The sequence below is a fragment of the Oncorhynchus masou genome, chromosome 6 (assembly GCF_036934945.1).
Source record: "Oncorhynchus masou masou isolate Uvic2021 chromosome 6, UVic_Omas_1.1, whole genome shotgun sequence".
In the NCBI taxonomy this organism is placed as follows: Eukaryota; Metazoa; Chordata; class Actinopteri; order Salmoniformes; family Salmonidae; genus Oncorhynchus; species Oncorhynchus masou.
The window spans coordinates 49,708,741-49,721,909 of NC_088217.1; the positions used below are offsets into that span (position 1 = coordinate 49,708,741).

The window sequence follows — 13,169 nt, forward strand, 5'->3', positions numbered from 1 at the left end:
GAATAATGGTCTGGGGATGTTTTTCATGGTTCGGGCTAGGCCCCTTAGTTCCAGTGTAGGGAAATCTTAACGCTACATACAATAACATTCTAGATGGCCAACTCCATTTTAATGTCCATGATTTTGGAATGAGATGTTCAACGAGCAGGTGTCCACATACACTACGTGACCAAATGTATGTCTAGTATAAACAATCAGTCTCTGTCGCTGGGCAAGAACTGAGTCTGTTCCTCCTCTTGATGTTCGTCCTCCGAGTCCAGAATTTTCCTGGGCAGGGAGGTGAGATAAGACGACTGTTGGACTATTGTTAGGTTGGGCCCCTCTAGCCCCCCTCCTAGAGGTTTCTTCTCTCTTCAACTGTTGCCCTCACCTCGATGTTGAACTCGACATCTCTCACTGTCCTGGTTCCACAGAAACTAGCCTGACCTTACCAGGAGCTGAGACTCGACTGTGGCTTGACCTACTTCCTTAGAAATATTATTAACATAACTGGACATAGACTTTCTGTACTTCCCTTTGCAACTGTAATAACAGTCTCCAGCTCCAACATGCTAACCAATAACAAGGTATTACTACTACTAAGTGGATTATGCATTTAAAACGGTTCAAGTCAGATCATGTCCAACAATGACTACAATAAGTATTTGTGGCAGCTATCATGGCCAAAGGCTGTGCAACCAAGTACTAGCCCTGGGGTGCTATTCATTTTGTCAATGCCATTTTTTTAAACATTTATCAATTAAAATTGTACACTTAAGTTCTGCAATGTTGAAAATCAAATAACGCCTTTAAAAAAATATTTGTTTCACTTCTTTTAGAAGAAATAGGGAATTATTTATTAAAAGTGCAAAGGTGCCAATAAATTTGGCTGCAACTACACCTTTAATAATATATATATATTTCAATCTATATCCAGTGTCAGACACTTTAGAGAATGAGCTCAGCCTCATTTTGATCTGTTCTGGGCTCCGGGTTGAATCACTATTTTGCTGTGTATCTGTCTGTACAGGTCTGAACACTTTGGCAGCCAGAAAGATGTAGCTAACTTGCCCTACCTGCAGTTGACTCAGTGTTTGCCCTCTGGCTCTCTCAAGGGCCGCACAACCTAAACGTTACTCCTTTGTTTAGATAAATCCCATCTCCATCTCTTGTTTCAATGTACTGTATGTAATAGACATTCTAGCCTGGGAGCTTCAGAGGTCTCCGTTGTGAGCTACCTGGGGTTGTTGCTGGCTGCAGGCTGCCCTCTGGTGTTGACCTGGGTAATATCAGCGTTTCCTCTGAACTCCGAAGACATTTGAACCTGATGTTAAGAGGTATGCAGCATGTGTCTGCAACGTGGTACCTGTATGAACACGGCTGTTTGTGTGTGTGTGTGTGTGTTAATAGCTTGAATTTCTCAATGTTATTCAGCCCCCTGCTGTGCCTGTGATCAAGCGGAATCTTATTCCTCGACTCAGAAAACCCCTGAGTGAAGAGAAAGCTTTGTTGTCGTTTCATGCCTAGCTACAGCCAAATGGCAGTAGTGTTTAGAGCCACTTCTTGTTAAGCATGCATTATAATCACTTGCCTTTTGCTGAGGTAAGGTGAAGTCAGATCATCTCCCATCAAACTAATCTAAAATCACATTTCAGATAACTGAACCCCCCCCCCCCCCCCCCATCTACTGTTTCAGCAAACTAATTATTGGGTTGCATGTCTATAGATCTGGAAAGCAAGCCTCAACCTGACTTTTTCAGCACTCCTCTGCAGCTTCCCAGAGATCACTCAGCACGCATGAATAGACAGTCACAGTCAAAGGGGGAATCGTTTACTTTTTATCATTGACAGGTAGACCAGCTGTCTACAGTACATGTAATATTCATCTGATCCCACCCCCGGACAATACCTAATAAGTCCCTCTCAACACAATCCCATTCCCAAGCCACACTTTAGTATCTAACACTACCCCCATCTGGGTTTATTGTCCAGTACACTGACTTTATGCCTGTGTTACATTGACTGGGAGAGCCCTGTGTTGTCTGTGGCTTCTTTGGGTACAAACAATAAGAGCTTCAAACTCCACTCCAGCATTGTCTCTATGTGCCTGATCAGTAGGATGTTCACGCTGAGATTTAGAGGTAACACACAGACAATGAGCAGACACACAAACCCTGTCATTACGTTTACCCCCAGGCAGGGAAAGCCCCACTGCCCCATCCCACACTGGCTCCTGTAGGTAGAGCCTGTGTGTTCCTCCACGGTAGTGCTGAGAGGCATGTCTCCTAGTCCTTTTGTCTCTCTGTGTTCCTCTAGTATGTCTGCTGACAAACACTCCAACGATAAGAGGACAGAGTATCCATGGTGAGCCAGTGATAGCTGTATGTTGTTCCCGGAACATGGGCTGTGAAGGGAGCATCTGGACCGTGTTGTCTCTGGGTCAACAGACTGTGTGTCTGGCACCGCTGACGTGGCAGGGTTTACAGCCATGCATGGTGCAGCGAATGTTTGTGCGGGCAGTTGAATGTCAGTGCCATGTTCCCCCTTGTGTGTCGTTGAGTGTGTGTCCGTCTCTGTGTGGGCCAGGTGTCGTCTGAGCAGGCCCCAGCCCACCGTCAGCACCAGCAGGAGGGCCAAGGTCACGGTGGCCAGGGCCCAGCAGGGCTCACCCAGAGCAGACAGGACATTGTTAGGGAGGCTGGGAAGGCACATAGTGAGGGAGCTGGTCCTCTCCATGCAGACCTTCACCCAAAGTCTCCAGCTCTGACCCCCACAGACACCACAGAGAACCCACACCAGCAGACAGCAGAGGAAGTAAATGATGTGGGGCAGGCACTTTTCCTGGTCCTCTCTCCCTCCTCTCTGGCTGTCTGTGTCCCTGCTCTGCCCGTCCTCTACCTCCACTGTCACCCCATGGTGATGTTCAGGAGCTTTAGAGTCCGGGGTTTTACTACGTCTGCCTGTGTCCCCGTCCACTGCTCTACCTCTGCCACCATGGACCTGGGGCCACTGCAACTTCATGGCAGTCTCCACGGCAACAAGAGGAGTGGTCATCAGCAGTACCGCCCAGTAGGTGTGGCTGAGGAAGAGCAGGAAGCGCAGGGCAATGACATCAGAGGATGTGGAAAACTGAGGTAGCCAGGGGTCTGCAAACCAGAGGACAACCAGGATAGCTGAGGGACAACAAAGACCAATCGATCAAATAGAGAAATGTGGACGATGGGATGAGAAGCATGAGGATTGGGACACTGAAGTATGCCATAGGAGTATAAAGAACTCTCATTTAAATTGTAAGATCACTATAAAGTTCAAATTCAGTGATTAACACAATGTTTAGCACATTGATATATTTTGCCTTTCTGTAATACACATAGTTTCCAGTGTTTACGACACTGAAGGTGCAGGTTGACGGTCACTAGACTTGACACTGAATCATATGGCTTATTCTCACATCTGTTGATAGCGGTTGAGGCCAGACTGGATGACCAAGGACACACTGTTGTACTGTTATCGCTGACATCCTGTGAACACTGTATGATTCTATAGGAGCTGAGAAAGTCACTGCCTTTTGTTTTGACAGCCTGTCTCCAGGGGCGTGTTCTCTTCTTCTGTGCTGGGTTTACAAGGTGATTATGTGCCCTGAACTTGTAATAAACCAAATTGGGGTCATTCCACGAATAGAGTACATTTTGGGTCGTGTTCATTTCACCTAATTATAACACATTTTCAATTTCATTTAAAAAAAGCGTTGTTTTCCCCTTCTCAAATAGTTAAATAAAAAATGACTATAGCAAGTGCCATTAAAGTGCATTAAAGTAACAGGATTGGCGGTAGCAGGGTTGACGACTTCCTCTTAAAAATCAGCCATAAATCCCCTTGTGACTGGGGGAATGGAAGCTTGTCGTGTGCAACAGGGAGAACTATTGAATGCTTCACAAAACAACGTAAGCTGTTAAAACATTTCTAGCCTGACTATTAGATGTTCAATGTTTCTTTTAACATTTAAAAAAATATATATTTTCACCATATTAAAATGAGTGTTCAGGGTTGACCTTAAAATGAGGGGCAGAAATAAATAATATTATTCAGAAGTGACTGTCAAAGCAAGAACATGACTAGGGCTTTACAATGACGGTGAAAACGTAGAGAAATGGTAGGCTGAAGTGGGTTAAAATATTCCTAGAAGTTGGGGAAACACGACGAGGGACATTTCAAAAATGCAGATTTTTGGTCTTTATTCATGTAAAGAATTTGATGGATTGTATACCAGGCTTTTCAAATTCAAAAGGTGCGCAAAATGTACTCTATTCATGGACTTTAGCAACTGCTCCCCTTTCTGTTTTCCAGCCAATTCTTATTACAAGGAAAAACAGGTGGTTGTAGCTGTACACAGCAGAGATGGGGTTAGAGGTGGACACATACTTGTGACTACGAGGTCTGTGAAGAGCAGCAGGCAGTTGCAGCAGAAGCTGACTGCACTGAGAGAAGCAGTGACCATGGGCAGGAAGAGAAGACTGCAGGCCAGTTTACACACACACACCACAGCCGCTCCCTCCAACACACCATCCATGGCTAAAACAAAACAACACAGACAAGAGGTATATATTATAAACCATTGTTGGATTATCACTGGATTTTCTTTTACTCCAGTTGGCGCATACACTGATCACCACCCAGGTCGTTTCACTATATAGGACCTGGGTGTTGAAACTCTGTTTTGTTAGGCACCCTGAGAGTCAAGGACAATATTCACTGTTTGAGACAGCTTACTGTACGTACAAAACATAGCATCTAAACTCAATGTATTAGACCCCTAGAATGACTTAAAGGCCCAATGCAGCCATTTTAATCTCAATATCATATATTTTATGGATAACAATTTAGTACGTTATTGTAATAGTTTTCCATTAAAATTGTCAAGAAATATAGCAGATAATACAGAAATAGCTTTTTCTCAAACAAGAATTTTGCTTGGAGTGTCTAAGTGCAGAGAGGTTTGGAACTAAAACGTATACCACCTGGTATACCACCTGGTGACATCTGGGCAAGCCAAAACTCCACAGATGCACAACGTGCTGATTAGAATGTATTATCAACCAGCAACTTTCAGGAAATAACACTGATCAAATGTTCACTTTTACAGTGTTAGGGCTCTATTCAATCTGTATTGCTGAAGTGTTACAAATAGGAAATTACCTTTAAATGTCTAGCGCGCTATTGGGCCGTCATCTGCAGCGTTTACCGACATGAATGCAATCTCTGCTAAGGTGGGAACATTGCCTTGTAATTTCAATCACGCTTTAAAGCTGTATTTCTGCGATACGGATTGAATAGAGCACTTAGTTTTATCAGCTGTTGTACAATATGATACAAATAACAGGAAACAAATTATTTGGATTGCAGTGGGCATTTAACTCAAGACCCATCATGTGAAATACTGTAGCAAATATATGCAAGCAATACTTTTAAAAATAATTTTATGCTGTTGTCATCCAAATGATGTCGATCTGCTGCAACAGATCAATATCTCTGTGTAAATTAGCATTAATCCATGGCCTTCTCAGCCACCCATGAATGTTTTTGGTCACTGAAATGTCAATAGACAGCAATGAAACCAGTGTGTGATTTTTTTTTTTTTTTAGGACGTTTTTTGGCCTTTCAACTTTTGAGATCCATAACAAACTTATTATCATATGTATTATCTTTTTATTTCGATCATCTGTAATAAGGGTATGGTTAGGGTACAGTATTATCGGGGGTACAAAAATATACAAATACACTTAAATGTACCTTCAGAGGTACACATAATCTCACATGGTATTCTTCGGTACCTTTTAGGGTACATGTGCGGATAATTTTGTATGATGTTAAATTTGTGTACCCAATATTCTGAATATAAAAAAAGGTACAATCATCACACACTCAAAAAAACATGCCCATCATTATCATATTTCCCAGCATGCTCTTTTGCAGATAGATTTGTACAGATATTTGCATGCACATTGATTGATTTCATTTTGTCTAGCAGAAGATCAATAATATGCATTTACTGAGATGGTTGTTCCTGTTTACGTTGTCCAATTTAGAAATTCTCCCCAACTTGGCAGTCATTCTAAATGCAGGTTGCGGGTGAGCCAACATAATGTGACTATGTTGCCAGTAAACCAGGAGTTTCAGACCACTGTGTTGGGGTAAAACTGTCGAAGTATGATATACGGTATGTATTCACTTAGGCACTCACTTGATGAAGGCTACAGGACTGAAAGCCATTGAATGCAACAACCATGTCTTTGTCACTTGCAAACACAGTCATGGGTGGTACTGGTAACTATAAAACTAACTTAAAAGGCACACTGGGATCTATGCAAATAAGGTTTTATACCCTATAGTGTTAAAACAACACCCAAAAACCCCTTTAGGTTAACATTTTTGCCACTTAAAAAGGAACTTTGTCACTGTGGAGGTAACCTAGTAAGGCAGATTTGTAACTTTCCTAAGGTACGTTCTTGTACCTGTACCATCTTGTCGCTAAGGTACACTACTGGTTCTTTTAAAGGTATGAACTGCAATTGTACAACTATGTACCTATAACTAAAAAAGGTACAAAGGCTCTTCACAGCTCTTAGTCTGTTGTCAGTCTTTTCAACCGACATATGTGACATACATAATTACATTGTGCATGTTTATTCATACAGTAATTATTATTTACATGTCCCCACGTGGGATTTGAACACGCAACATTTTGGTGCACAGCATTCTAGCTAGCTACTTCCCTCGCCGTAATGTTAACATAACTGTGGAAAAGCAGTGATTAGAACACTGTATTATATAACTCTGTTCTATCCCCTCTGGAATCCTGAAGTGATTCAACTGTCATCACACTCAAATCAAATCAAATTTTATTTGTCACATACACATGGTTAGCAGATGTTAATGCGAGTGGAGCGAAATGCTTGTGCTTCTAGTTCCGACAATGCAGTAATAACCAACAAGTAATCTAACTAACAATTCCAAAACTACTGTCTTATACACACAAGTGTAAGGGGATAAAGAATATGTACATAAAGATATATGAATGAGTGATGGTACAGAGCAGCATAGGCAAGATACAGTAGATGGTATCGAGGACAGTATATACATATGAGATGAGTCTGTAAACAAAGTGGCATAGTTAAAGTGGCTAGTGATACATGTATTACATAAAGATGCAGTAGATGATAGAGTACAGTATATACGTATACATATGAGATGAATAATGTAGGGTATGTAAACATTATATTAGGTAGCATTGTTTAAAGTGGCTAGTGATATATTTTACATCATTTCCCATCAATTCCCATTATTAAAGTGGCTGGAGTTGAGTCTGTGTGTTGGCAGCAGCCACTCAATGTTAGTGGTGGCTGTTTAACAGTCTGATGGCCTTGAGATAGAAGCTGTTTTTCAGTCTCTGGGTCCCAGCTTTGATGCACCTGTACTAACCTCGCCTTCTGGATGATAGCGGGGTGAACAGGCAGTGGCTCGGGTGGTTGTTGTCCTTGAAGATCTTTATGGCCTTCCTGTAACATCGGGTGGTGTAGCTGTCCTGGAGGGCAGGTAGTTGCGTTGTGCAGACCTCACTACCCTCTGGAGAGCCTTACGGTTGTGGGCGGAGCAGTTGCCGTACCAGGCGGTGATACAGCCCGCCAGGATGCTCTCGATTGTGCATCTGTAGAAGTTTGTGAGTGCTTTTGGTGACAAGCCAAATTTCTTCAGCATCCTGAGGTTGAAGAGGCGCTGCTGCGCCTTCTTCACGATGCTGTCTGTGTGGGTGGACCAATTCAGTTTGTCTGTGATGTGTATGCTGAGGAACTTAACTTACTACCCTCTCCACTACTGTTCCATCGATGTGGATAGGGGGGGGGGGGTGTTCCCTCTGCTGTTTCCTGAAGTCCACAATCATCTCCTTAGTTTTGTTGACGTTGAGTGTGAGGTTATTTTCCTGACACCACACTCCGAGGGCCCTCACCTCCTCCCTGTAGGCCGTCTCGTCTTTGTTGGTAATCAAGTCTACCACTGTTGTGTCGTCCGCAAACTTGATGATTGAGTTGAGGCGTGTATGGCCACGCAGTCGTGGGTGAACAGGGAGTACAGGAGAGGGCTCAGAACGCACCCTTGTGGGGCCCCAGTGTTGAAGATCAGCGGGGTGGAGATGTTGTTGCCTACCCTCACCACCTGGGGGCGGCCCGTCAGGAAGTCCAGTACCCAGTTGCACAGGGCGGGGTCGAGACCCAGGGTCTCGAGCTTGATGGCGAGCTTGGAGTGTACTATGGTGTTAAATGCCGAGCTGTAGTCGATGAACAGCATTCTCACATAGGTATTCCTCTTGTCCAGATGGGTTAGGGCAGTGTGCAGTGTGGTTGAGATTGCATCGTCTGTGGACCTATTTGGGAGGTAAGCTAATTGGAGTGGGTCTAGGGTGTCATGTAGGGTGGAGGTGATATGGTCCTTGACTAGTCTCTCAAAGCACTTCATGATGACGGAAGTGAGTGCTACGGGGCGGTAGTCGTTTAGCTCAGTTACCTTAGCTTTCTTGGGAACAGGAACAATGGTGGCCCTCTTGAAGCATGTGGGAACAGCAGACTGAGATGGGGATTGATTGAATATGTCCGTAAACACACCAGCCAGCTGGTCTGCGCATGCTCTGAGGGCGCGGCTGGGGATGCCGTCTGGGCCTGCAGCCTTGCGAGGGTTAACACATTTAAATGTTTTACTCACCTCGGCTGCAGTGAAGGAGAGTCCGCATGTTTTCGTTGCAGGCCGTGTCAGTGGCACTGTATTGTCCTCAAAGCGGGCAAAAAGGTTATTTAGTCTGCCTGGGAGCAAAACATCCTGGACCGTGACGGGGCTGGTTTTCTTTTTGTAATCCGTGATTGACTGTAGACCCTGCCACATACCTCTTGTGTCTGAGCCGTTGAATTGAGATTCTACTTTGTCTCTATACTGACGCTTAGCTTGTTTGATTGCCTTGGAGGGAATAGCTGCACTGTTTGTATTCGGTCATGTTTCCGGTCACCTTGCCCTGATTAAAAGCAGTGGTTCGCGCTTTCAGTTTCACGCGAATGCTGCCATCAATCCACGGTTTCTGGTTTGGGAATGTTCTAATCGTTGCTATGGTAACGACATCTTCAACGCACGTTCTAATGAACTCGCACACCGAATCAGCGTATTCGTCAATGTTGTTGTCTGACGCAATACGAAACATATCCCAGTCCACGTGATGGAAGCAGTCTTGGAGTGTGGAATCAAATTGGTCGGACCAGCGTTGGACAGACCTCAGCGTGGGAGCTTCTTGTTTTAGTTTCTGTCTGTAGGCAGGGATCAACAAAATGGAGTCGTGGTCAGCTTTTCCGAAAGGAGGGCGGGGCAGGGCCTTCTGCGTTGCAGAAGTCTGAATAGCAATGATCCAAGGTTTTGCCTGCCCTGGTTGCGCAATCGACATGCTGATACAATTTAGGGAGTCTTGTTTTCAGATTAGCCTTGTTAAAATCCCCAGCTATAATGAATGCAGCCTCAGGATGTATGGATTCCAGTTTGCAAAGAGTCAAATAAAGTTCGTTCAGAGGCATCGATGTGTCTGCTTGGGGGGGAATATATACGGCTGTGATTATAATCGAAGAGAATTCCCTTGGTAGATTATGCAGTCGACATTTGATTGTGAGGAATTCTAAAATCAGGTGAACAGAAGGATTTGAGTTCCTGTATGTTTTTGTGATCACACCACGTCTCGTTAGCCATAAGGCATACGCCCCCGCCCCTCTTCTTACCAGAAAGATGTTTGTTTCTGTCTGCGCAATGTGTGGAGAAACCAGCTGGCTGCACCGACTCCGATAGCGTCTCTCCAGTGAGCCATGTTTCCGTGAAGCAAAGAACGTTACAGTCTCTGATGTCCCTCTGGAATGCTACCCTTGCTCGGATTTCATCAACCTTGTTGTCAAGAGACTGGACATTGGCGAGAAGTATACTAGGGAGTGGTGCACGATGTGCCCGTCTCCGGAGTCTGACCAGAAGACCGCTTCATTTCCCTCTTTTACGAAGTCGTTTTTTTGGGTCGTCGGCTGGGATCCATTCCGTTGTCCTGGGTGAAAGGCAGAACACATGATCCATTTCGCGAAAGTCATATTCTTGGTCGTACTGATGGTGAGTTGATGCTGCTCTTATATTCAGTAGTTCTTCTCGACTGTATGCAATGAAACTTAAGATGACCTGGGGTACTAATGTAAGAAATAACACTGTGCACTAGTGTCAACATCACAACATCACTGGAGCGATGTAATGACTTTTTACCCTTCCGAGACCTGTGTGTGTTGTCAGTATCACATCATCACTGGACAGCTATAATGACTTTGTACTCTGCTGAGATGGTTCTATCAATCTCACTGTTGTTGACTGTTGAATGTACAACAACACTGTGGTTCACAAACTGAGGAGCGCAGGGGGTGCACAGGGGCAACACGTTAATTTCAATTACCATTTTATAAAACAATGGCAACACTGCCATGTTGATCTGAGCCTTGCTGTTGGAAAACCACAATAGTGTACGACTTTCAGCTGTCGCAGATGATATCTTATATTCTTATATTCTGAGAAAATGGTAACCATGTTCTATCTATGTTTGGTGGGATCTTGATGTAATTTTCTCCTAGCCCTTAGAAAACTTACCACAGGAATGAGCTTGCAGCGTTCCTGTAAAACATGTCTAAAACATTATTATTGAATATTCTGAGAACATAGTAATCACGTTCTGGGTCAATTCTGTTTGACATTAGGGGGAATGGTAATTTTGACATTTCATGGGAAGATTCCTATGAAAACGCTAGGTAATTACCTGAGACTGTAAGGGAACGTTCTCTAAAGTTGTGAGAACGTTAGTTGTTAGCTGGGATCTCACACTCCATTGTAATACAGGCAGTTGACGCCAACACCCCTCATCTAATATTCCAAAATATTTTCAAATTATGAGATGTATCCACCAATCTAAAGAGAGGAATTGGCTGAAACTCGACAGCCTGCCATTCCGCTCTGTGGACAACGAATTCCATTCTAAGGGCGGAGACACAAGCATCTCGTCATTATATCCAGCAACTCTGGCTGCAGTGAACAGCACGACTTTCCTCTCTAAACAGTGCAGAGGTGGAAGACGACTGTAGATGGCTTGGTAACTTCTGTTTGACTTGACATGAAACGAAACTAGTGTTTAATCCCGGTGCTGAGCTCGTGCGTAGCAGCTAATTAATGTATAACATGTTGTTGTAGAATGTTATGCATGTCCCTACTGCAAACAAATTGATAATCGCTAGAGTAAATGTTTATTGTGTTTGCTGTTCTCCGAATATAATTTGAGTTTTAAATGTTTAGAAATGTAGTAAATAAGCTTTAACTTTATTTATTTTTAATTATTGGGGAGGGGGTGGTTGTAAATGTGCCATACTGTAGGTTTAGCTGAAATGACGCAACTGTGCAAATGTCATGAGAACTCTAGCACACGAACAGACACTCCTCCCCCATGTCTGATTTGTTTTGAGTTATGCCTCACTGCCAGTTTCTGTCTATAAGCAAACTAACACTCTCAAGCCCATCTCCACCATCTTAAATCCTAGCAACAATCGAACAGATGAGTCTAAACTATAGCCCACGGCAATGCATAGTGGTGGTCGGTCAATGATCCCAATTCAGTCAAGGAGTGAGTTTGCATGAAAAATCGTTGTGAAGTTTGAATTAGTACCTTACCTGTGCACACGGGCGCCTCCAGCAGCACGTCAGTGTGAGCCAAACAGCTCTCTTCCTTTCTATCCACCTCCCCACGCCCCTCCCCCTGTGGGACATGTTCAGTCCAGGGGGGCAGGGTTCCGGTCTGTGCTCAGAGGGCACTTTCGGTACTGCATTTTAGCTGAAGCCAAGCCCCAAAAAATTCCTATATACTGCCCCATAGAGAAGTCCAATTTTAAAATTCCTAAAAAGACACTTTCATTATCGCCTTTGTTCCAAAAATATCCATTGGATTTTCCCAGTTAATTTCATTGTGGCCGATTTTTTTCTCCATCACTCACTGCCGAAGATATTAACATTTAATATCCACCCAATGTCTGCCATCCTTTTGGATGTAGACGTGCCCTCCAGGACGTCTATGTCGCCAGATGTTACAGAAGATCATCCAGGACATCAGCCACCTGAGCCACGGCCTGTTCACCCCACTACCATCTAGAATCTAGAAGGCAGAGACAGTGCAGGTGGTGGGACCGAGAAACTGAAAAACAGCTTCTATATACAGGCCATCAGACTTTTAAATAGTCACCACTAACCACTAATCAGCCTCTGCCCAGTACTGTTAGAGACTGCTGCCCTATGTACATAATCATTGAACACAGGTTACTTGAATAATGTGTGCATACTCTTGTACCCACTTCATATGTAAATACAATATTATATTCAAGGTTAATCTTGTAAAACTACTGCTGTACACAACTGTTCTATTCATATACTGTCTATACACACCATTATATACATATATATTTATATTCCGGACTATGCCATTGCTGGTTTTGATATCTCCTAATTCCTTTGTTTTAATTTTTAGGATTTGTGTCTTTTTTTGTATTGTTAGGTATTACTGCATTGTTGGAGCTAGAAACATAAGCATTTCGCTGCACCTGTGATAACATCTACAAAATATGGGTACTAGACCAATACAATTTGATTTGTTGTGTTCGTATCTGTCTGTCTGTCTCCACCTGTCTCTCCGTCTGTCTGTCTGTCTGTCTAGTGAAACTGGCACCTCTGTGGTGTCCTTTGTAGATTGATGTGTTCTGTTGAGAAATTAAAGCTTGTTGTTGGGCAACATTGCCATTGATAGTAGACTACTGTTTTACATGTCCATAATGTGATCACTCAGATATTCTTATCTAATAATTCGGTACTGCCATCTCATGCTGAAAGGTGCACATAGTGTTCAGGTTGCAAAAACACATCTCTGATAGGAGTGCTGCAGCTCAATTCTAATTTAAGGTCATCATTTCAGGAAGTAAACTTAAATAACAATAAAACCATTTTTTAACAAACTATTTACAATGACTTCTCGATCAACTGAGCTATTTATTTTAAAAGTTTTTCCATTTTTGTATTTTAAATTAAAATCACTTCCTGAATTGACCCCT

General features: G+C 43.3%; 1 protein-coding gene across 1 annotated transcript; it reads right to left on the reverse strand.

Moving 5' to 3' along the window:
* Positions 1–1,786: 1,786 nt before the first annotated feature.
* LOC135542197 (uncharacterized) lies at positions 1,787–11,816 on the reverse strand. The gene is made up of 3 exons (XM_064968969.1): positions 11,746–11,816; positions 4,402–4,551; positions 1,787–3,152 (listed from the first exon to the last, which is right to left on the reverse strand). The coding sequence occupies exons 2-3, from the start codon at positions 4,547–4,549 to the stop codon at positions 1,993–1,995; spliced, it is 1,308 nt and encodes a 435-aa protein (XP_064825041.1). The 5' UTR covers positions 4,550–4,551; positions 11,746–11,816; the 3' UTR covers positions 1,787–1,992.
* Positions 11,817–13,169: the final 1,353 nt, after the last annotated feature.

Bases quoted from the DNA above. Each gene is read 5' to 3' on its own strand.
- LOC135542197 (XM_064968969.1), bottom strand. From the start codon at position 4,549: ATGGATGGTGTGTTGGAGGGAGCGGCTGTGGTGTGTGTGTGTAAACTG. The intron at 3,153-4,401 runs GTATGTGTCCAC...GTTGTCCCTCAG, and splicing joins CACAGACCTCGTAGTCACAA to CTATCCTGGTTGTCCTCTGG.